The sequence below is a fragment of the Populus euphratica genome, unplaced genomic scaffold (assembly GCF_000495115.2).
Source record: "Populus euphratica unplaced genomic scaffold, PopEup_1.0 scaffold318.1, whole genome shotgun sequence".
In the NCBI taxonomy this organism is placed as follows: domain Eukaryota; kingdom Viridiplantae; phylum Streptophyta; class Magnoliopsida; order Malpighiales; family Salicaceae; genus Populus; species Populus euphratica.
Genome location: NW_011500003.1, coordinates 306666 through 328279, shown reverse-complemented (window position 1 = coordinate 328279; position 21614 = coordinate 306666). Strand labels below are relative to the sequence as shown.

Below are 21614 nucleotides of genomic sequence, written 5' to 3'. Positions count from 1 at the left end.
CACCCCTGTATAGGCAAAAGACTGAAATACCCTCGGATTTATCGAAAATTTACAAAAATGCCACTGGTAGATGGTTACTATTGATGCGTCGAATTTTTTTCAATGAGATTCTGGCCAAAAGATGGTTGCTTCTGGTAGATCTGAGGACGAAGATTCTGATGGTGGTGGTCTGGTTGGCCGTTGATAGCTGAGTAGGGAGAATCGACGACTTGAAGGTCGATTGGCCGATGACGGTCGTGGCCTTTTTCCGGCCAAAATCTCACGTGACAAAGTGTAACACGACTGGGGTTTTGCTTCAGTGGAGGCGATGCACGTTTCTGTGGTGTTTTCGCGGCTTGAAACGGCCGGTAATTGGGGGTCGACAGAGAGAGAGAGAATCGCCGACGAGAGGAGAGAGAAGCTCTGGGTTCTACTGCGGTGCAGACCAGTGTATGGTGCACTCGTGCATCTAAAGCCTGGAAGCCGTTGGATCTCAGATGAACAGATCTTGCGACTGTGATTGGTTTGATCTTCAAGTTGATCGGATGGTCAAGATTGATTGGGTTATGATCTGGTGTTTCACGATGTACCGAGTGTTTGGTACACCTACTAACGTGGCGCAACAGGATCAAAGGGAAGATTATTTTAAAGGCTGAGATTAATTTGGGTTTTAATCTAGTGTGGTAAAGCCTATTGTATCCTAAGAAATCAAAGGCTCAGATTTAAATACTATTAGATCAACGGTTGGGATATTTTTGGTATTTTTCAATTTGTTTTAAAAAAATCAATATCTCACTAGGGTGTGGAAAAAGTATAAAAAAAGGAATAGTCCAAATAGTAACACAAATAGTAATGTAAATAGTTTGTCAAATTCAGAATTCAGAATTCATTTCTTTCTCCCTCTCCTTTGTGTCTTGATTTCATTGGCTATTTATAGCCAATAAAAAGGGACAGCAAATCACAAGATTATGCAGGTAATCACGGGATTGTGCAAAATTTTCAACGTACAGCTGCACCACCTACCATCGGCAGAAATCCCCCGCCTACTATGACAAAATTGAATTATTTTTTTGTTTTATTATATATAATAATAATATTTATTTATAGGGGTAAAATTAAAAATTCAAATCAGTATTATAAAAAGCTTTTCATCAGCTAAAAATCAATGTTAATTACAAAAAAAAAAGATCTTTATACGGGTATCAACTCAGTGGACCAAGTTTTCTGACCAAAAATACCAGTTTTGACAAAAAATAGTTATTTATAGGGGTAAAATTAAAAATTCAAATCAATATTATAAAAAGCTTTTCATCCGCTAAAAATCAATGTTAATTACCAAAAAAAAATCTTTATACGGGTATCAACTCGGTGGACCGGGTTTTTTGACCAAAAATACCAGTTTTGACCAAAAATATTTATTTATAGGGGTAAAATTAAAAATTCAAATTAGTATTATAAAAAGCTTTTCATCCGCTAAAAATCAATGTTAATTACAAAAAAAAATCTTTATACGAGTATCAAATCGGTGGACCAGGTTTTTTGACCAAAAATACCAGTTTTGATAAAAAATAGTCTGAAACTCATTTTTTTATCGCGGTCGACATGGTGGGACCCTTATTGACCTGGTGCGCTTGGTTTTCACCGAAAATGACAGTTTTGACCCGAAACAGTCCAAAACTCATTTTTCATCCCGGTCGACATGGTGGGACCCGTATTGACCCGGTGAACTTGATTTTAACCGAAAATGATGGTTTTGACCCAAAACGGCCCAAAACTCATTTTTTATCCCAGTCGACATCGTTTAACCCTTATTGACCTGGTGGACTCTATTTTGGTAGAAAGATGCGGTTGACTCAAGAAAATATATTTTAAACTTTTTTTTCTTCTTTTTTTTATTATATTTTTTTTTTATGAATAATAAGATAAAATAACATTCAAAAAATTTTAGTGAATCTAAAATTAGGTTACAACAATAATAACCATTTTTTCTTATCTTTACGAGACTCAATTAAAAAGTTATTATAAAATTAAAAATTAAATTAAATAAATTAGATCTAAAAATAGTCTAGCGTGATCAATGCATGTCCTAGCATGTGAGGAGAGCCACCAAGTTCGGATGGTGCATATGAGCTCCTCCTACCTTTAAAGATGAGCTTTCCTTGTCATAATGTTATTATAACAACCATTTTTTCTTATCTTTTTTTTTTCTCTCTCACTTTTTATCTTGAATTATGCAATTGATTTTTTGTTCTTCTTTTAAGGATGTTTTTTTCCTAATTGTCAATTGCAATCCCTCTACTTGTAATATCTTCGATCCATACGCATCGTATATCCCTTTTTGTTTCTTTGATTAGACTATCCACTTAGCACGTCATCTAATTTAGATAAGGCCAAGGACTGTTCTTAATTTCATTATAATATTAAGGTATACAAGAATATAATAATAATAATAATAATTTTTTAAAATATTTTTTATTTAAAAATATATAAAAATAATTATATTGAGAGGAAAATGTAGTGGTTCACCTTTGAGTAATTAATGATATTTTATTAATAATTTTTTGAATTTATATTTTTTAAAAATATAAATATAATAAAAAGATTTTTAAAAAATAACAGTACAATGAAAAATATAAAATAAAATAGAGAATGCAAAAAAAGAATAAAAATATTTTTATTTATGATTTTTATTCTTTATATTTTTATATTTTTAAGTGAATATCAAAAAGTAACTAATAAAATTGCTCTTTCCGCCCCATAAAAGTATTTCTCAATGTTATAATTTAATTTTGGTTCATTGAAATTGACTTTTAATTTAATTTTATAAGATTTAAAATATAAAATTAAAATATTAAAAAATTATTTTAATGAAAAATATGATTTAAAATTAAGAATTATAATGTATTTTTTTATTCTATTTTTATTTTTAAGATAATTCTTATTGTCAAGATAATTTTTGAAGATAATGATAATTGGAATTTAATTTTAATTCGAACGTTAAAAAAAAAAGTATGATTAAGATTTTAAAAAACCGAGACAGGGGAGAACTACTGAGAGCAAATTCACATAAAAAAAAGAGGCAGAACCGGGGGGCGTGAAAAAACTAAAATAGAGGAGAGGAAGCCGTGTTGGTGGAACGGCCCTTCCACACCCTCATCTTCGATTGCAAGCAGCAGATTCCAGGAACAGAGGAGGAAGAGACTGGACTAGAGAGGAAGAGAGGACTACAGAAAATAGTGAGCATAAAAGTAAGGAGGAGATAAGCAGAAGGAAAGAACAACATAAACGTTGTCCAGGCACGCCATTACCATCGTCTTCGACATAGTCTCCCCGCATCAAGTAAGTACTTTCTCATTCCCTGCTTTCCTTTTTGTTATAATTTGCTTTGCTAGAGTAGCTGTGAATTATAATTCACTTTAGAAGTCATTTGTTCTTGTATCAGGCGAGCGCTTTCATGCACACCTGCTTCTTAGATCGGGCTGGGCTGCTGGGCCTAGCCCAAAAATGTAAATAAAAAAGAAAAATTAATAAAATAATAAAAATTATGTATGTTAAAAAAATATATAAATATAAATTTATATTTTTTATTTGTTGACGATAGAGTTAGAATAAAAATATTAATTTAAATTTATTTTATTGTATTTTATTTAGTTATATATAAATAAAAATATACATAAAAAATATACATAAAAAATAAAATAAAAAAATTTATTAATTTATTCGCTTACACTTTATCTACTAACAGTAGGAGCTTTAGTACGGGTCCTGCCGTCCGAGACTCACCTTCGACATCTAAATCAACCCCCAGTATTGCTGTCTTATTTTATTTTACTTTTTTTGTCAGGGGTGATGTCTAAATCAAACCCTAATATCACTGTTTAACCCTTTTTTTTTGTTTTCAGGGATGTTTGCATTGTCAAGATGTTTGTAAATTTGAGTGGAGTTATTTTTTAAAATAAATTTTGTTAAAAATTATATTATAATAATATTTAAAAAAAATTATTTTTGATATTAATAAAAAATAAATTTTTCACAAAAGTAATGAAAAACAGGTTATATCGCAACCCAAAGACCCCTAGTATAGTTTTTCACAAAAGTCTCTTGGAGAGGATAAAGAAAAGAAATAAAAAAGGAAATGGTGAAAAAAGTTGAGGAATATTTTAGTTGTTTCATATATGAATTATGTGTTTACCTTTAATATAACACATAATTTATGAAAAAATTAAGATAAAATATTGCCCTAAGTAATTTTCTCAATACAAAATTAAAGAGTTAATTATACAGCTTCTAGCAGTGCATCTTCTAAAACTAAAAATATAAACAAACAATTTAAAGGGTTTAGATATATTAAAAAATCATTTTAATTTAATAATTTTAAAATATAATTTATATTATTTTATGATACTATAATATAATTCCTTTTGCTGAACCCTTTAAATTTTTTTTTATATTGTTAAAACGAGTATAATTACTCGTTTAAAGGGATAGTGCAACCCTTAATTTTAAGATTGCGTTGGTGAAAACAATGCTACCTATTGAATTTTAGACTGCGTTGTTTCCATTAAAATAATTAAAATTCAATAAGTTATATTAAAGGAATATCTCGATAGCTTTGATAATTATTTTGTAGGGGGTAAAAAATATTATGATTACACTATTTTTTATTTTTTAAATTTAAATAAAAACCTTCAGATTTTGCATGGTTTATTTTATTTTTTATTTAATTTCTTTCATGTAATTAAACATGAATTAACCAACTAATGAAAATAGTGTTTATTTTTACAGTCAAACAATATTTTTAAAAACTTTTAAAGAATTTTTTTAATTTTTTTTATGTTTTTAAAACATTTTAATAATACTAATATTAAAAATAACTTTTTTAAAAAATAATTTAATATATTTTTAAATAAAAATCACTTTAAAAAACAACAATTATCTTAATACTAAACACTATAATACACCTATGCTATGACTTCTGTCAAGTCATATACAGCTTATTATTTGAAGATATTTATTTAATTCTATACAAAGTGAGACTCATTTCAGTTGTAAGATTGTGACTCTGAGGACTATTAATGGACATCCGTACATGTTAGGATCATTATTAATGATCACGATACATATCCTGGGCAGATGAAGATGAAGGACCATCCCATGTTCTATCTGATGAACGCACGAGGGACTGAGTTTCGTCGATACTCAGGACTGAAGATTGATCAGAGTTGCCTTGGAAACTCTTAAACCTCAATGAATCGCCGAATGTACTTGGATCCACGACTAATTCCTGAACATCACCCTTTCCTTCAAGCATTCTTACTACGGCAGACATTGTAGGTCTTAGTGCGGGAGATTGGTTTGTGCATAGCAGTGTTACTTTAATCATCCTAGCTGCTTCTTTCTTCTTGAAGTCAGAACCTAATCTTGGATCAACAAGCTCCATTATGTCTCCATTTTGTTGTAAACTCAACGCCTGAAATAAACCATAAGGCAAAAGTAAAACAGACATGTAGCTGTTTTACTGTCTAATGTTCCAGAACCCCGTTATTGATTAATAATATGGTTGTAGTTCTTTTTTAAAGTGTTTTTGATTTTGAAATGTATTAAAATAATATTTTTTTATTTGTAAAACATTATTTTTTATATTAGTATAATAAAATCATCTAAAAACATCCAAAAAAAATATTAATTTGAAGAAAATAAATTAAAAAGACAAACAGAGATAACTTTACTGTATGAAATTTTTAGCGGTGAATTAGTGTTAAGGTGTTTCTCAGAAGTATTCTGTCTTCTAAGATAGAATATAACCACTCGGTTTCGGCTTTATATAGAGAAGATGTCAGGCTTGAAGCAGCCCAACCTAGTCTGCTTTGGGGCTTCAGTTGCCCGCAAGGAGTAAATGGATATGACACAACTTACCCAATCTAGGAGGCATACGAAACTTTCATTATGTTGGAAACTCATGTTGCTCATCCCAGCAACAATTTCCAGTGCGACAATACCGAAACTGTAAACATCTGCCTTGGAGGTCAAGCGACCATATAAAGCATATTCTGGTGCCATGTATCCCCTGCACAGAAAGAATAACACCACAACCTTAGCAAAAACAGTAAACAATGCTAAATTTGGAGCAACTCACTTGTAATACTACTGACTCTGTCAAGAATAATACCCATCTATATCATAATTATTGTATTATAATTGGTCTACAGGAGCAGTCACATATCAGTTTTGTTTAACCGAATGCCTTGAAAAAGAATAGCTGCAGCACTTGTAAAACTATGTGAAAAGGCTAGCTGGATAGGAAATGAGATACCAGAAACTCACATTGTTCCAGCAACTCTGGTGGAGATATGGGTGTTGTCCTCCTCGTCAAGCTTTGCCATGCCAAAATCAGATATTTTGGCATTCATGTTCCCGTCAAGGAGAACATTGGTAGTTTTTACGTCTCTATGAACAATTTTGAGTGTGGACTCCTCATGCAGGAAAGCTAGACCTTTTGCTATATCAACACAAATCCTCTGCCTTGTAGGCCAGTCTAGATTTAGCTGGCCCTCCTTTTTGCCTGTAATCAGTATGCACAGCCCAACCAATCAAATTTTTTACCTTAATTCTTTCTGTATGCCATTCAATGTCCTTTTGTTTCTTAAATCAATTTATAAAAGCTACTACTTCAAGGAAATGAGCATAGCCTACCGTACAAAACATGTGCAAGGCTATTGTTTTCCATGTATTCATAAACCAGTAGTAGTTCCTTCCCATTGATGCAACATCCATACAATCTAACAAGATTTGGGTGTTGCAATGCAGAAATCATGCCTATTTCGTTCACAAATTCACGATTTCCTTGCTTTGATTTTGCTGATAGCTGCTTAACCGCAATCATAGTACCATCTGATAGTACTCCCTGAAATCAGAATCATTTAGGTCAATTTTCCATGGTATGGAATGGAAGGAAAAAGAAAGTAATCAATAAGTAGCTACATGAAAGACAAGGCTGTAATTACTTTGTAGACAGCGCCAAAACCACCTTCTCCAAGTTTGTTTGCTGGATCAAAGTCATTTGTTGCAGCTTTGATTTGTTCGAAGGTAAAGATACCAGTTAGCAGATCTAGCCCAACAAGTTCTGCCCAAGGAACGAGGAGGATAAGGTGTGCCCCACAAATGATTCATAAGAAAAAAACTAACTTGTAAAAAACATGTCATTTGTATGACGATGAGAGACTAAAATGATACAGTTCAGATCTTAGATGTGCCAACTTCTCATCTCTAACCGCTTAACATGAGCCTTATTCCAAGTTGAAAAGGACAAGCATGTGACAAAAAACCATTATATCATGAACAAACAATTTCACATAATCATCACGGTGGAAGGGAAGAAAACATGTGCTTTTTAACAATCATAGAGTACACACAATCTTGAGGTTGGGAATTCTCATTGTTGAATGTATGTGGTAGTAGGCACACTAGAATTCACAAATCAAATTAATGTTCATAACAGTACCTTGATCCCTTGATTTCCTTCCTCCCAGATAACCTTTCCACCAAAGCACGGATAGAAGTATGAAAATGAGGAACAACAGCAAAACCACAGACCCAGCCACAATGAGCTTCTTCCTCTTGCCTTTCGTAGGAGGCTTGAATTCTATGTAGAAATAGGAACAATAAAAGCAATTAATGTCAGATTGTAGAGTTATTCACTACTATGCCACTTCGTTATATGCCAACATGCTCCATGTAGTATTGAATATTATATTAAAATTTACAATATAAGAGGTATGACTTACCAGATTCTATATCAATGGCCGATATTAGTGGACCGTATATTCCAATTTTCGGTGACGTTGTTGTCCCTTTCCCAGCCCAATGAAGGCGGATCTCTAAAGCTCTATCTGTAACTTTCGCTGTAGAATTATGAATGTATACCTTATCTACCCCTTGTGCTGCCTTTTCAATATCAAAATCCTTCAACACAATTCTGTCCTGCAGGAACAATTCTTCAGTCAATTCATTTCCAATTAAATAAGGAATTAATGTGTGATCTTTAATACCTGAATATAAACATCAAATATCCGTCTTCCAAGACTATAGAAGGATCTGTTGTCCCTCATTACTATTTCAGCAAAGTGAAGCTTCACATTGTAATTCCCATTAACAAGACAACGCACGTGGTATGTGAGAGACAAAGGAGTGAGGCGAGCTTTTGTGTACAGTTGAGAGTTGTTCATTCTTAGTATGGACATATTTTGTGCTATGTAGTCGTCTTCGGAAGGTTTAACATCCCAGACATGTCCTGTGGTACTTATTTGCCAAACCTCTCTTTTGGGTACATATTTTGTTGCGCCTCCTGGCTCATCATCTGCTTCATAGATGGTATTTCCAACGGTGGTTTCTGATCCGCCACAATTTATGTGCACCGAGTATTGATCTATATAGAATTGTGAAAATGTTTACTGTCATAAATATGAGCATTTAGAAAACAAGAAACAAATTTAACTTAATTTGGCACATCCAATCTAAGACTTATATCTTAATCTAATTATGAAGAAAAATAATTAACTAACGATATACTAACAGCACTAAAATTCTAACAAATCATTGGTCTTAATATTGGAGAGTTTTAACAATATCAGAACTCTTGCAAACTCTAATTCCTATGAACATAAATACAAAACAAGAGGAGCACATGTATCATAAATTTGAAGCAGAAGCAAGAGTACCTTTTGAACAATAATCACTGAGACACTCGACAGGCTTCCTGGACAGATTGGTGAGAGAGAACCATCAGCTTATCTTAAAAATGAAGTGAAAAGGAGAAGAAAATGAAAGATATCTGTCTGAAGAGTTTAATGAAGTAGAAGCTTACGAGTAGTTCCCTCCCCAAGAACTTTTGAACAAATTTCTGGCGGACCAGCTCAGAAGTTATTTATAAGTCATGAAGTGAAAGCATATAAACAACAAACTCAATTAAAGGAAAGACAAGCAAAAGGAAGTCAATCTTACAGTGTTTCTTTACAATTAGTTGGCGTGGGGATTTCAGTGAAATTGTTGTAAGAAAGATCAAATTCACTGCATGCAAAGATGGCTTCTTTCAACATTGAGACAACTTTGCACAGATTTTTAGAAATTTTATTACAAAGTTATTGATAGTAACTTGAAAGATATTGCAATTGGAAATAGTTTGATTATCCATACATATCTGTACTGAAATCAATAAATTATGGGAATGATTGTCTGTTTATCAGTTGCCCATCAGTATGGTTCTTCAAAAGCTAGGATTACTTTTATGGCCACAGACAGATTAATCCTTCAAAATTATATAAATAATGGCCTAAATCTCTCCTTTTTTTATGCTTTCACAGACAAGGGAAAACTGCAAGTGCCAGTAAAATTTATCATTTCAGTCATTCGTATGACAAGGGAGAGAACATGGACTAAGCATAATTCTCAATATAATATGTATGCATTAAAATTATGTTGATAAAGGTAAATACATTATGAAATTTCTAACGTAATTCATATAGAAATTAAGAAAAATAACTTACTAGCGAGTATTTCTGTTCTGGATCCAGGGCGGGATGGGTCCGGAAAGCATGTTCCTTGTAACATACCTATGCAATAATAAAAAATTATCATTGGTTGAGCATCTAACAATGATTACTATAGCCAAATCCTGTCCCCAGACTAGACAAAATTTTGAAGCTTAGATGATGGCCTGGGACAATAAGCTTATCTTATGACTACTTATATGCTGTTTACAGCACAGTGGAGGCTGCTCATGCACCATAAGACACAGTAGCTAGCCATCCTCATGAATCTATTATACTTACATTTTCTCCAAGCTTATTAGGTCATCATAATCTGTTGGAAGATCTCCTTTCAATCTGTTGAAACTGAGATCCCTGTAACCAAAACAAAAGGTGCACATTGTTCTTAAATCTACGCTATGGAAGTTGACAAAAAAGTACAAATAATAACTAAATTAGCAATCTAAGGTCGGCAGCTCTAAGTATGCGTGAAATTCACATTTCAATCTTGATGTAGATGAATGAAAAACTAAGCATAAGAGATAATGAAGATTACAAAACTTTCAGTCGTTTCATTTCAGTCAAGTTTCTGGGAAAAGATCCTGACAAGTTGCAGTTGCTCAGCATCCTGCAGCATACATTTAATTCATGTAAGCTAAATACTGCGCTGTAAATATCCTGATATGAGAGCATCAACAGAGAGAATGACTCACAAATAGGTCATGTTTTGCATAGATTCTAGGTTTGGAAACTCCGAACCATCTCCAAGTAAGTTACTGATTCTTCTGGAAAACATCAACCGCAAATAAATGTGAGACTTTCATGTTTTTATAGTTGATGATTTTTCATTAACTATGACCCAGTAACACAACTTACAACTGAGTTAGACTGTTCAAGAGAGAAATGTTTAAAGGAATGGGCCCTGAGAAACCACCGGCCTGGATCTCTCTGTTAATGTAAAATAAAAAAGTCGATTAAGGTTCTGCTTCCAGAGCTGCAGTGATAAGATTGAATATTTGTGGTGGAAAAGAAGCACATACAATATATCAAGTTGTTTCCAGCTTTGAATAAAATCCGGTATTCTTCCAATGAAGTTATTACTGCTAAGCCTACTGCACTTATCCAACACAAAGACAGTCAAGAATTGTTTCTCTGGTATCAAATTCTATATCCAATAACATAACATAACTAACTATACAAGTTATAAAAACCTACAGATCCTTTAATTTCATCAAATTAGAGAGAGCCAGGGGTAGCTCTCCAGTCAAATTGTTGGCACTAAGAATGCTGCAATAACAAATGAGAGAAAAATTTAATGTCAGCTTTCTCTAATGGTATTTGCCACATGAAATTTAACATTCAATAACCAGAAATGTATCTCCAAGATGAAAGACTGAACACACTTACATAGTCTCCAGGTTAACCAAGTTTCCAAGCTCAGGGGGAACTATTCCAGAAAACATATTATTTTGATGGTTCCTGATGGAATGTGACCCGTCAGTATTGGAATTGTCTAAACATTTGAACAGTTTTAGGATAAAAAAGAACGATAAAATGACAAATACGAAACGCATACAAGTATCTGAGTGTGATGATCTTTCCCAGATAGCTAGGAATTGGTCCAGTTAAGCGGTTAACAGCAATAGACCTGCAGCGTATGCAACCTATTAATACAGGAAGAGTAAGCAATTCATTGGCTACAAAATTAAGAAAATGTAGTGTTTTCTTACAATATTTCCAGCTTTGTATTAGCCCATTCCGGTGGTATGTTACCACTCAGGTAGTTCGCCCACAGATCACTGCAACGTATATAGAATCTCTAATTGAATTGAATCATGTGTTCAAAATTCATAGTTGCTAAAATTTAAAAACACTAATTACAGATGCGTAAGGTAAGGTAGTTTCACAATAGATTTCGGGAGACTGCCAGCAAGATCCTGCCCTTTGAGAAATCTGCTTCACAAGAACACTTGGACATCAATTCCTCATTAAAAAGTAAAAAATCCAAACTCCAAATATAAAAAATCACCTTTCATAAAGAAAGAAAATACAAAATAATGGACCACAGACCTGAAAAATCTTTTGACATCTAGCAATACTAAAGCATAAACTTCTGAAAAGTGAACTAAACCAGTAATTTCAGATACTTTTACACATAACTCTCAAGGGTTTTGACCTTGTAGCTCAATACCATCATAACTTTGGAAAAATTCCAAGAAAACGGACATTGCTAGCATTAAAAATTCACCTATTAACAAACACTATTGATATATACCTTCTTGTTCCTCATTTTCAAACAAAATTGCTTAAAATTTAATCAATTAAAAAGGGAAAACATTCACTCAAACATAAACAAAACAAGCATGGACTATTAAGAGAAGTTGAAACGTACATGGAAACAATGTGGCACACACCCCCAAATGAGCAATTGCAAACAACATTATTATCAAACATTGGCCTTTGAGGTGAAGGTGGTGTTACCCAGCTTGTCTCATTGCTGCAAGGATCCACGCTATTATTCCAGTCTTTTTTCCCCACTTGCGTTGCTATTTCAAGCAAAGCATCCACTGCAAAAAAAAAAAAAAAAAAAAAAAAAACAGCTTCAAATCTTGGGGTGGTAAAAAAATGAAAGGCATCTATACCAACTTAAACATGCACATGGTACCTTCATCTGGAGCAAGAAGCCCGGCTTCTGCCTCCAGCTTGATTGCTCCAATGCAAAACATTAGTATCATCAGCATACGTAAGATGAATGTCATCCTCAAAATATCAGAACTGTAGCAACGATGTTCTTTCTCTGTAAGTAATGAACTTTGAACTCTCTCCTTGATGACCATTAACTTTCATAGGCTGGGCTAAGAGGACATTTAAGAGTTGCGTGGGAGTAGTGGTTATTTTTGGTCAATGTTATCCGAGTCTTCTTGAATTTTTTTTTTAATTTTAAAATAATATTTTTTTTATTTTTAAAATTTATTTTTTACATCAAAATAATTTTAAAATATTAAAAACATATATTAATATAAAATAAAACAAATAAAAAAATTTCAATTTTTTTTAAATCTTTTAAAACGAAAAAAACAAACATTTGAATACTCAGAAAATGAAAATGACTTGAGTAATAAGATTTATTCTATTAAAACCTAGCATTGTGTAATTCTAATTCTATATTTTGAATAATTTAGGGAAGAAATTATAATATAATTGTAATTAAGTTCTTAGAAATTTCACAAACAGATTCTATTTCTCTTTCTTATTCTTTAATATTTTCATCCATCTTTTATATTTATTAAAAACATATTTTATTTTTTTACGTGTTTTTTCTTCTTTTTTTTAAAGAATAATTGACTTTATTCTATTCTTCGAACTTCTTCTCTAGATATATCATCATGGGAACTGCTATCATTTATTCAAACTAATTCCTATTTTTTTGTTAGTATGATCTAATTTATTATTACTATATATATATCAGAAAAATAAATATTCTTTTATAATTTACATGATGTACAGCCCATCTATTAAAATTATAATATGTTTAAAGATAATTGAAAAAACCTTAATTTAGTCAATCCCGTCATCAATTATGTATAGTATCTTTTATCAATTTTATTTCAAACATTGTTTATACTATAAAATAAGCCATTATTCAATATTGATGATCAATAATAAATATCGATGATTAATAATAAATTTTGTATAATTTGTAGGGGATTTTTTATTCTCGTTAATTAATCCCTGATCAAGAAAAGCCTCAACAAACCTTATTTTGTTGTTTTGAATTGACTAAAAAATGCTCATCATCTTTCTTGCAAATTATCAGGAATGCAATAATCATAATAATTATAAAAGAGGTAAGAGGTAACACGTAGAGGAAATTTCTCAAGCGTGTTGTATTGGTAAGGATCGAGCTGGAATTTGGAGTGGTACTTCTTTCGTCCTGGCTGCAACAACTGTGCTAAAAATACACGAAAAAACAGCTTTCGAGTCAAATCTAATTATGATACCCTACCGATGCGTCTGAAATTGACGAACATCGTGAAATCAAAAGACGTTCTCTCATAGTTTAGGAATGGGAACGCTCCACACAAATGATGTTTCCTCTGTTTTATTTTTCTGTCAATACTCTTGTATTGCTTCTCTCCATTCCCACGTAATTATGTTGCAGTGCTGCCATACACAATTCAATTTGGAGTCCAAGAATACCCATGCACAGAATAGGAGGAGAATTCAAAATTTGGGGAAGTTCATTGAATTATCTCCAACTCCTGGCAAGAAATTTGCACAGAAAATTCCAAAAGGCAAATAGAAGTCAAGAAATAGAATTTGCTTCTTATATAAATTGCACATGCTTTCTCGAGGCTTGATTTGGACAAGAAAAGGTCAGCATATAAATTTTCTTAAGATCCCACTAAGAGAAATTTGATTTTCGTGAATGAAAATTAATCCAACCATTTATTCATCTTAAAAAAAATTAAACAAAAGACGAGGAAATTTACTTGGAGTCAAAGTCTCCTCTTAGACATGCTAGGTTGGTCAAGGTTTGGGCAACAATTTTCTATTCAGCATAGCCTATAATAAATAGTCATAACAGACATGCAAGCTGAAAAAAGCATCACTACTACTTTTGCTACTCTTTAGTGACAAGAAATGGAATGTCTTTTTGCGTTCCTCCATTATTGTTCTGTCTTGAACTGTTCTTCTCTCTTGCTTTTACTGTAACGATCTCTTAAAGCAGTGTAAAACATGGGTATCGTGAAGTTTCGTGCACGCTATTATTTATTAACTTTATTGTGACGTATTTTACCAAGCACAAAGGAGTCCTTAACTTTAGAATTTATTTTTAAAAAAAATATATTAAAGTTCATTAATGCTTCACGGAGACTTAGCAAGTCAGTCAATACATGATAAAAAAAAAAATACTTAAATCAAACCTAGAAAATATATTTATTTTCTTGTTATTTTTGGATTATTTGCTTGATTTTACTAGTTATTCTCAATTTATTTTAATAGATTTATTTCGCTATTATATAAATAGTCGATGTTTTATTTTTTAAAATAATTGAATTGTTTTTAGAATTTAAAATTAAATAGTCGATGTTTTATATAAATAGTCGATTTTGCTTCAACACACCTTTCTATCAATGGCCATATATATGTCTTGAGACATTGAAATATGTATCGGGTTAGCTGCAGAGTAAAGCAAGGATATTGAAATATGCTTTGTTAATTGTATTATTCTTTAATAAGTATAAAAGGATATGCTTTCTATTCATTTTCAGAATCCATAAAAATATTTTTTTATGATGTTCACTAAAGATTTATATATTAATTTTAAAATTCATAAAATTAATTGTGATACATAAAAATTAAAAATTAACCTGAATATCCACACTAATAATAATAATAATAATTTTTAATTTTAGAATTTATAAAATTAATTGTAATACATAAAAATTAACCTAAATATCCACACTAATAATAAAAAAAAAACATATTCAAATCAAACCAGCGGTTCCTACATGTATATAGACACACCCATCTGCCTTTTCTAGCTTTATTTATTGTGAGTGGTTCCAGATCATTACACTCGTCAATGCAAGTCACTGATTTTACTAGTTATTCTCAATTTATTTTAATAGATTTATTTAGCTAATGTTTTATTTTTTAAAATAATTGAATTTTTTTTACAATTTAAAATTATAATTTTAAAAATTAAAAAACTTTATTTCTTTAGCTTTCTTACAAATACTTCGTAAGAAGTCAGTCAATAATAGTTTTTCAATTCATATACAGTAGAAATTTCCTTTATAAATTCCTAGAAATTTTCGAGCGAAATTAAAGGTCAATGCAAGCAATGTCAAAGATTTTAAAAGAAGGTAAAATTATCAATAGACACTCTCTCCAGCAGTCCCGTAAATGGCAAACTAAGAAGACCATTTCCATGCAATTGTCTAATCTGATACTGTCAAAATCAAATTATGTAAATTTACACCAACCTATTTTCATAGCCTGGCTTCTTCTTTTTTACAAAAAAAAAGACTGATTAGGCGTGTCAAAAATCCCTACACTTATAATACTTCCTTTTTAATTACATTAAAACCTAGAATAATATATATTTTGATTAATTTTAAGGAAGAAATTATAATGTAATTGAAATTAAGTTCTTAGAAATCTTACAAAGAGGTTCTATATCTCTTTCTTGTTCTCTAATATTTTTATCGATGTTTTATATATATTAAAAACATATTTTAATTATTTTTGTGTTTTATTTTTTATTAAGAATATTTTACTTTATTTTATTCTTCGAACTTCTTCTCTATACATATCATAATAGGAACAGGTACTATTTATTCAAACTAATTCCTATTTTTTTGTTATTATCATCTAATTTATTATTACTATGTATATAATAAAAATAAATATTTTTTAATAATTTATATAATATACCGTCCAGTTACATTATCAATTTTAGCCTCAATTTAGTTTCAAAATATATGATACCATCATTATGCGTCTTTTATCAATTTTATCCACATGCTAATCGATATTAAGCTGGAAGTTGGAGTGGTAATTTTGAGGTAGAGGCTGATATCGTATAATTATATAAAAAATATTAATTTTTTTTTAAAATATGATTCAACTATCCTCTAAAATAATTATAATATAGTGGTAAGGTTATTAATACTAAACTAAATTAGATTTTTTTTAACACAATAAAAAAAGAGCCACTATTAACTTCTTCACCATCATCTCCACCACAAAAAGCTAGCACAACCATCAAATAGCTACCACGACTTTTTTTCTCTTCTCATTCTAGTCTTTCTCTTTTTTATGCAAACTTCGTCTTTCTTCACAGTAATAACTTCGGCAGCCAAGCTCTCCATCAGTGCCACCACCAGCCTCTTATCAGCCACCTAGACAGCGGCTCCTTCTTCCCTGCTAGGTTTCCTTTTATTTTTCTCCTCACAGTTTGCAACAGTGTTGTTGCATGCAGAACGTGAACAATATGTTCACATTCTACAAAATAATTAATATTTGGGATGGGTCGGACCCGTTCCAGCGCAACCTAATCCAAATGTTTAGGTCGGGTCCGGCCCACCCAAAAAGAAAAGAAAAAATATTTGGGGGCTGATATCGGCCTAACTTTGTAGACCGATGTTGGCCACCTTTTTCCTTAGGCTGAGCTAAGCTCAGTTATCTGGGCTGAGCCGAGCCAACCCACATATTTTAGTAATATTTAAATTAATATATATAATATTATATCATATATTTTTTTAAAAAAAAATTCTAAAAATTCCAAAAAAAATTTCAAAAATCCTTTATATTTTTTTAAAAAAAAATTCTAAAAATTCAAAAAAATTTCAAAAATTGTTTAAAAAAATTTGTGATTTTTTCAAATATTTTTCTACCAATTTTGCATAATATTGGGTTGTATATTTACACTATAAAATACAAATTTGGTATTAAAATACCTGGTTTTCTCTGAGATATTTCAAAAAAAATTATTTTCATGCATACAATCAAATCCTAAAAATTTTCCAAGCATGTTTTCATTAAAAAAAAATTTATCTTTCTCATGTTTTGAAAACAAATGATCTTTCATTAAAAAAAATTGTATCTTTCTCATGTTTTGAAAACAAGAAAAATGGATACCATAATTAGTTTATGATCATCCATTAAGGTTTGGTCAAACTATCAAAAACCTTTTTCCAATATTTTTTTTTAGGATCTAGATGTAGACTTTAATATTTGTGGGATGTAAAATTACACGATAAAGTACATCTTCAGATATTAAAGATACAAGGTGTAAATAAATATAATGCTAAAATTCAGACTTTAGAACGGCTAGGATTTAACCCAATAAGGTAAAGACTTTCTCATGAAGAGAGATTTACCTTTAACCTTAAAAAAGACCAATGAATAGAATCCTAACTTAGAAAAAAAACAATTAAACAACAATACAACTTACCTTAGGTAGGGTGCCCTAGGGGTGATGCGTCTTTCCCTTCACAACTAGTTCTTTACCCAGACTCTCACAGACCATAGGTTCTTGGTGGCCATAATACTAGGTGACAACTCCTAAATATTAATCATAATTTTATGATTAAATCAAAAAATTCTTCCCAACACAACACCTCATCATCAAAAGGTATGACAAAAAGCCTCCGCTGTCGCCAGACGACATCACGTCACTCGCACCCCATGACAGGATGGCGACTCCACTGGGGATTCCCTTGTTTGGTCGGAGAAAGCTTTGATTGTTTGATTGTTTTCCCTTTATTGATCTTTAATTTTAGCTCGTATTTTTACTGCTTTAGTATATGTTTTAATTTATTTTAGCTCGTATTTTTACTGCTTTAGCATATGTTTTAATTTAGCAAATAAACCTAATTCTAGGTTAGGTGGGGAGTAGAGGTCTACCTCATGACTTTCAGTCGGGGTTCAGATTTGTGAAACATCTAACTATGAGCTGAGTGTTTACTCGGTAATAGCGGTCACATTATGCCCCAACCATTCCTTGTAAACCCCTACACTACCTTCACGTGAGGTGGTCACTAAACAGTTCATAGACCCTTTTAAGACCAAGTAGAAAGCCTACCCATCATGTAATGACTTAGAACCTTCCTTTATAGCATAAACTCCCTTGATATTCATTTTGCATGGTTTTTTTTTTTCCATTCATACCCAATATGCATATACATATATTCGCATGCATACACATACATTAATTCATTGTAAATATATTGGAACACAATGCCCTATAACTCATCTCAAATCTTACTGTAACAAAATGACAGAAATAGCACATGATAAAAAACTACTAATGCACTTTTTCCAAGATAGCTTGACTGGGGTGACAATGCACTTTTTCCAAGATAGCTTGACTGGGGCGACAATGAGCTGGTATATGAGATTGGACACCACAAAGATCCAAAAATGGAAAGACTTTGTGGATGCTTTTGTCAGGTAATACAAATACAATATAGTCATCACTCTTAATAGAACTAGCTTGTCCAATCTTGAAAAAAGGATAAATAAAGCATAAGGGAATATGCTCAAAGATGGAGAGATTTAGCTGCTCAAGTGCATCCCTCAATTTTGAAAAAAGAGATTGTCACTCTATTTGCCAACACGCTCAAGGACCTATACTATGATCATATGATAGGTAGTTCGGCCTAACAATTTACTGACAATGTGGCAGTAGTTGAGCGCATAAAGTAAGAAGTAAAGAGTGGTAAAATCTCTGCACCTATGAGAAATAGGGGTTTCCAAGGTAAAAGAAAATAGGTTGACCATGTTGAGGGTGGTTATAAGGATAGGAAAAACCCATTCCAAAACTATCACACTCCACCCCTTTCACCTCAAATTTCTAACATCAATCTCAACCCTACATTCCCCACAAGAAAACCTAAGCCTCAAACCAAACACCAAAGAGTCTAGAACAACTACCTTTATTACCGTTGTCCTTAAATGAGATGTACCAAAAGCTATTAAGCATCGGGCATATAACTCTAAAACCCTTGACACCTCTGCAACTACCTTACCCCAACTAGTATGAGCCTAACCTCACTTGCGAGTACCATGCTGATGCTACGGGATATAACATTCATACCTGTAGTGCCTTTAAAAAGAGGTTCATGCATTTGATCAAAGCTAGGTAGATAACATTTGAAGGAACTCCAAACATGAGTTTGAACCCTCTAAGCAATCATGCTTCAGGTACTGGATCGGTGAATGCACTAAAGGCAAAATGCTTTGGAAACCTCAAAGCACCGATGGCAAGAGTAAGGTGTGAAGAAGGCAATGTGCACTCTCAAGCATAAAGGACAAAGTTTTGCTATAGAATGGGAAGATAAAGCCTACTCAATTATTTCTTTTTGTTTGATCATGTCTATTTCAACTTGTTTTAGTCTTGTTGATAATTTAGCTCATAATGCCACAAGACTTTCTCTGTCAAATGAGTCTTTCCTATTAATAAAATCATGTGTTTTTCTGTGTTCATGATGTATCTTCATGCAAATAACATATTGAGCACACCTTTATACTTACAAAACCACTACACCAAGAATTCTTTGGTGTTTTCCCTTTTTTTCTCACTCTCTCAAAAAACAAGCATGGCCCCATGTTTTCACAAGTATTTTTAGGAAATCAAAGTTTTAATGCAAAACAAAAATCAAATTGGTATTTGTTCTAACAAACAAGTTTTGAGAAATTCAAGTGATATCCTAACACTTAAAAAACCTGAAAGACAACCTGAACACCATGAGATAACTTTAAAGCTGAATTTTGAGTGTATGAATAATGAGAAACCATTTTGCATATTCGCATATAAGAAAGCAAAGCTTATCGATTCTAACTGCATGTATTTGAAATGAAGAAAGACCATCTTTGATACTCCTTTTATAATGCTAAAAATCCCTTGTACTCCCCTTCTGAGCCTAATAACTTTTTCTTGAAAAAATAACTCTAGCTAGGATCACACCTTATATTGGGGGTAAGTGCAAAAAAATTCTTAATGACTAAAAGTGTCCAAACAACCTCGGAGGGTATAAAAAAGTTAATGATAAAAGTGCCTAAACAACACTGGGGGGCATAAAAAAAATCCTCAATGATCCAAAGTACCTAAACAAATCTGAAGGGCATGAAAGAGTTCCAAAAAGATTTGAGTGTGCCATAAAAATCATTAATATAATAATGCTCAAAACCAAAAGAAGAAAAGCCCAAACCTAAAGGAGAACTGTTTTTCAAAATTTTAAGGCCTAGAAAATTCAAGAATCGGAAGAAAGGGTTGAGAAATAAACATTAATGATCCTTAGTCTTAAAGTCCCTTAAACATCTTTTAAGCCAATAAATATCCTTTTTCTTCATAGTTAAGAGGCAAAGCCTATGTTACATGCTCAATCCAGCCCTTTCTAATCAAAGGCAAGCAATCTAGATTGGTAGACTTTGTTTTCCCATGTGAAACAAATCATTATTCATGCAAGTAAAATGAAAGCTTTGAAAACTAGTTCTTTAAAACCCTCAAATTGAAGCTTGAACTACTTTAATCAATGAAACTTCACTTTACTTCACCAAAACCAAAACAAAAAATTTCAACTCTTATGCAAACCTATCTATGAGAATTGCTTGAATTTTTCAAAACGAGTTTGATTTGAACAAACATCAAAATGATTTTGGAATAGCTTTGAAATTCCAAAAGTTCTTTATGAAAACAACTCTTTGTAAATAACCAAATCTTCTTCCATATAGCCTCCTCCCCAAGAAAAACCCAAATTGAACACTTGGAGATATGATCAAACTGGGGGGCAATCTACCAAAACACATAAGGCTGACTCCATGATCCCCCTTCTAAAAAAATAAAAAATGTTGGGTGAAGATAACAACCCTTCAAATAAAAGGTTGTGGACAAAGAAGTATATTGATGTCATACCCCTCATAGAGGTCAAGATCACAAGATATGACTTGAGTAGGCAAGCGCGGAAAGAGCCATCAAAGTTTACTATAAGAGACTCAAACTTTTGAGAAAAGAAAAACTCTATGAAGAAAAGAGGACCTATATTTTTCAAGTAAATATACATGTATATTGATCATGATGCATTACTTTTAACTTTAACATGTCAGTGTCTCATTGTCACCTCTTTTTGAGTGGGTTGTTGAGTCCTCATCATTTAGACAATATGATTTTTAGCCCTATCTTCCTTCTCTTTGAGTGCGTCTTAGAGCCCTCGACCACCTTAGGTAGCACATTTTCTAACCTTACCTCTCTTTGAGTGCACCTTAGTGCCCCTGCAATCACATGTGTGGCCAACGAGATTTATTTGGTGACCTAGATAAGACCATATAAGGTTTTTTCACCTTTGGAGATATGTCAAACGTTTCATTCAAAGGTAAAGGCAACATCCCAATCAAGTTGAAGAATGATGATCATAGCTACATCGCCGATGTCTACTATGTCCCAACCATAAAGCAGAACTTGGTGAGCATAGGTCAACTTTTGGAGAAAGGCTATACACTTTACATGAAGAATTGTCATCTGACAATTACAGACTACAATGGGAGATTAATTGCCTATGTGAAAATGTCCAAGAATAGGATGTTTCCTTTAAACATCCA

At 32.1% G+C, this 21614-nt stretch overlaps 1 protein-coding gene across 1 annotated transcript; it reads right to left on the bottom strand.

Moving 5' to 3' along the window:
* Positions 1-4973: 4973 nt before the first annotated feature.
* Positions 4974-12355, bottom strand: LOC105140993 (probable LRR receptor-like serine/threonine-protein kinase At1g07650). The gene is made up of 24 exons (XM_011048049.1): positions 12169-12355; positions 11896-12070; positions 11385-11456; positions 11234-11302; positions 11080-11151; positions 10911-10982; positions 10719-10790; positions 10544-10615; positions 10380-10451; positions 10217-10288; positions 10060-10131; positions 9807-9878; positions 9522-9587; positions 8980-9045; positions 8843-8878; positions 8697-8734; positions 8028-8404; positions 7764-7959; positions 7481-7621; positions 6984-7102; positions 6673-6883; positions 6304-6541; positions 5896-6046; positions 4974-5449 (listed from the first exon to the last, which is right to left on the bottom strand). The coding sequence occupies exons 1-24, from the start codon at positions 12338-12340 to the stop codon at positions 5084-5086; spliced, it is 3069 nt and encodes a 1022-aa protein (XP_011046351.1). The 5' UTR covers positions 12341-12355; the 3' UTR covers positions 4974-5083.
* Positions 12356-21614: the final 9259 nt, after the last annotated feature.

Coding starts and splice junctions, on each gene's coding strand:
- LOC105140993 (XM_011048049.1), bottom strand. CDS start 12,340: ATGGTCATCAAGGAGAGAGTTCAAAGTTCATTACTTACAGAGAAAGAA. Junction 11,303..11,384: donor CTACCTTACCTTACGCATCT/GTAATTAGTGTT, acceptor TATACGTTGCAG/TGATCTGTGGGCGAACTACC. Junction 10,983..11,079: donor ATCATCACACTCAGATACTT/GTATGCGTTTCG, acceptor ACATTCCATCAG/GAACCATCAAAATAATATGT.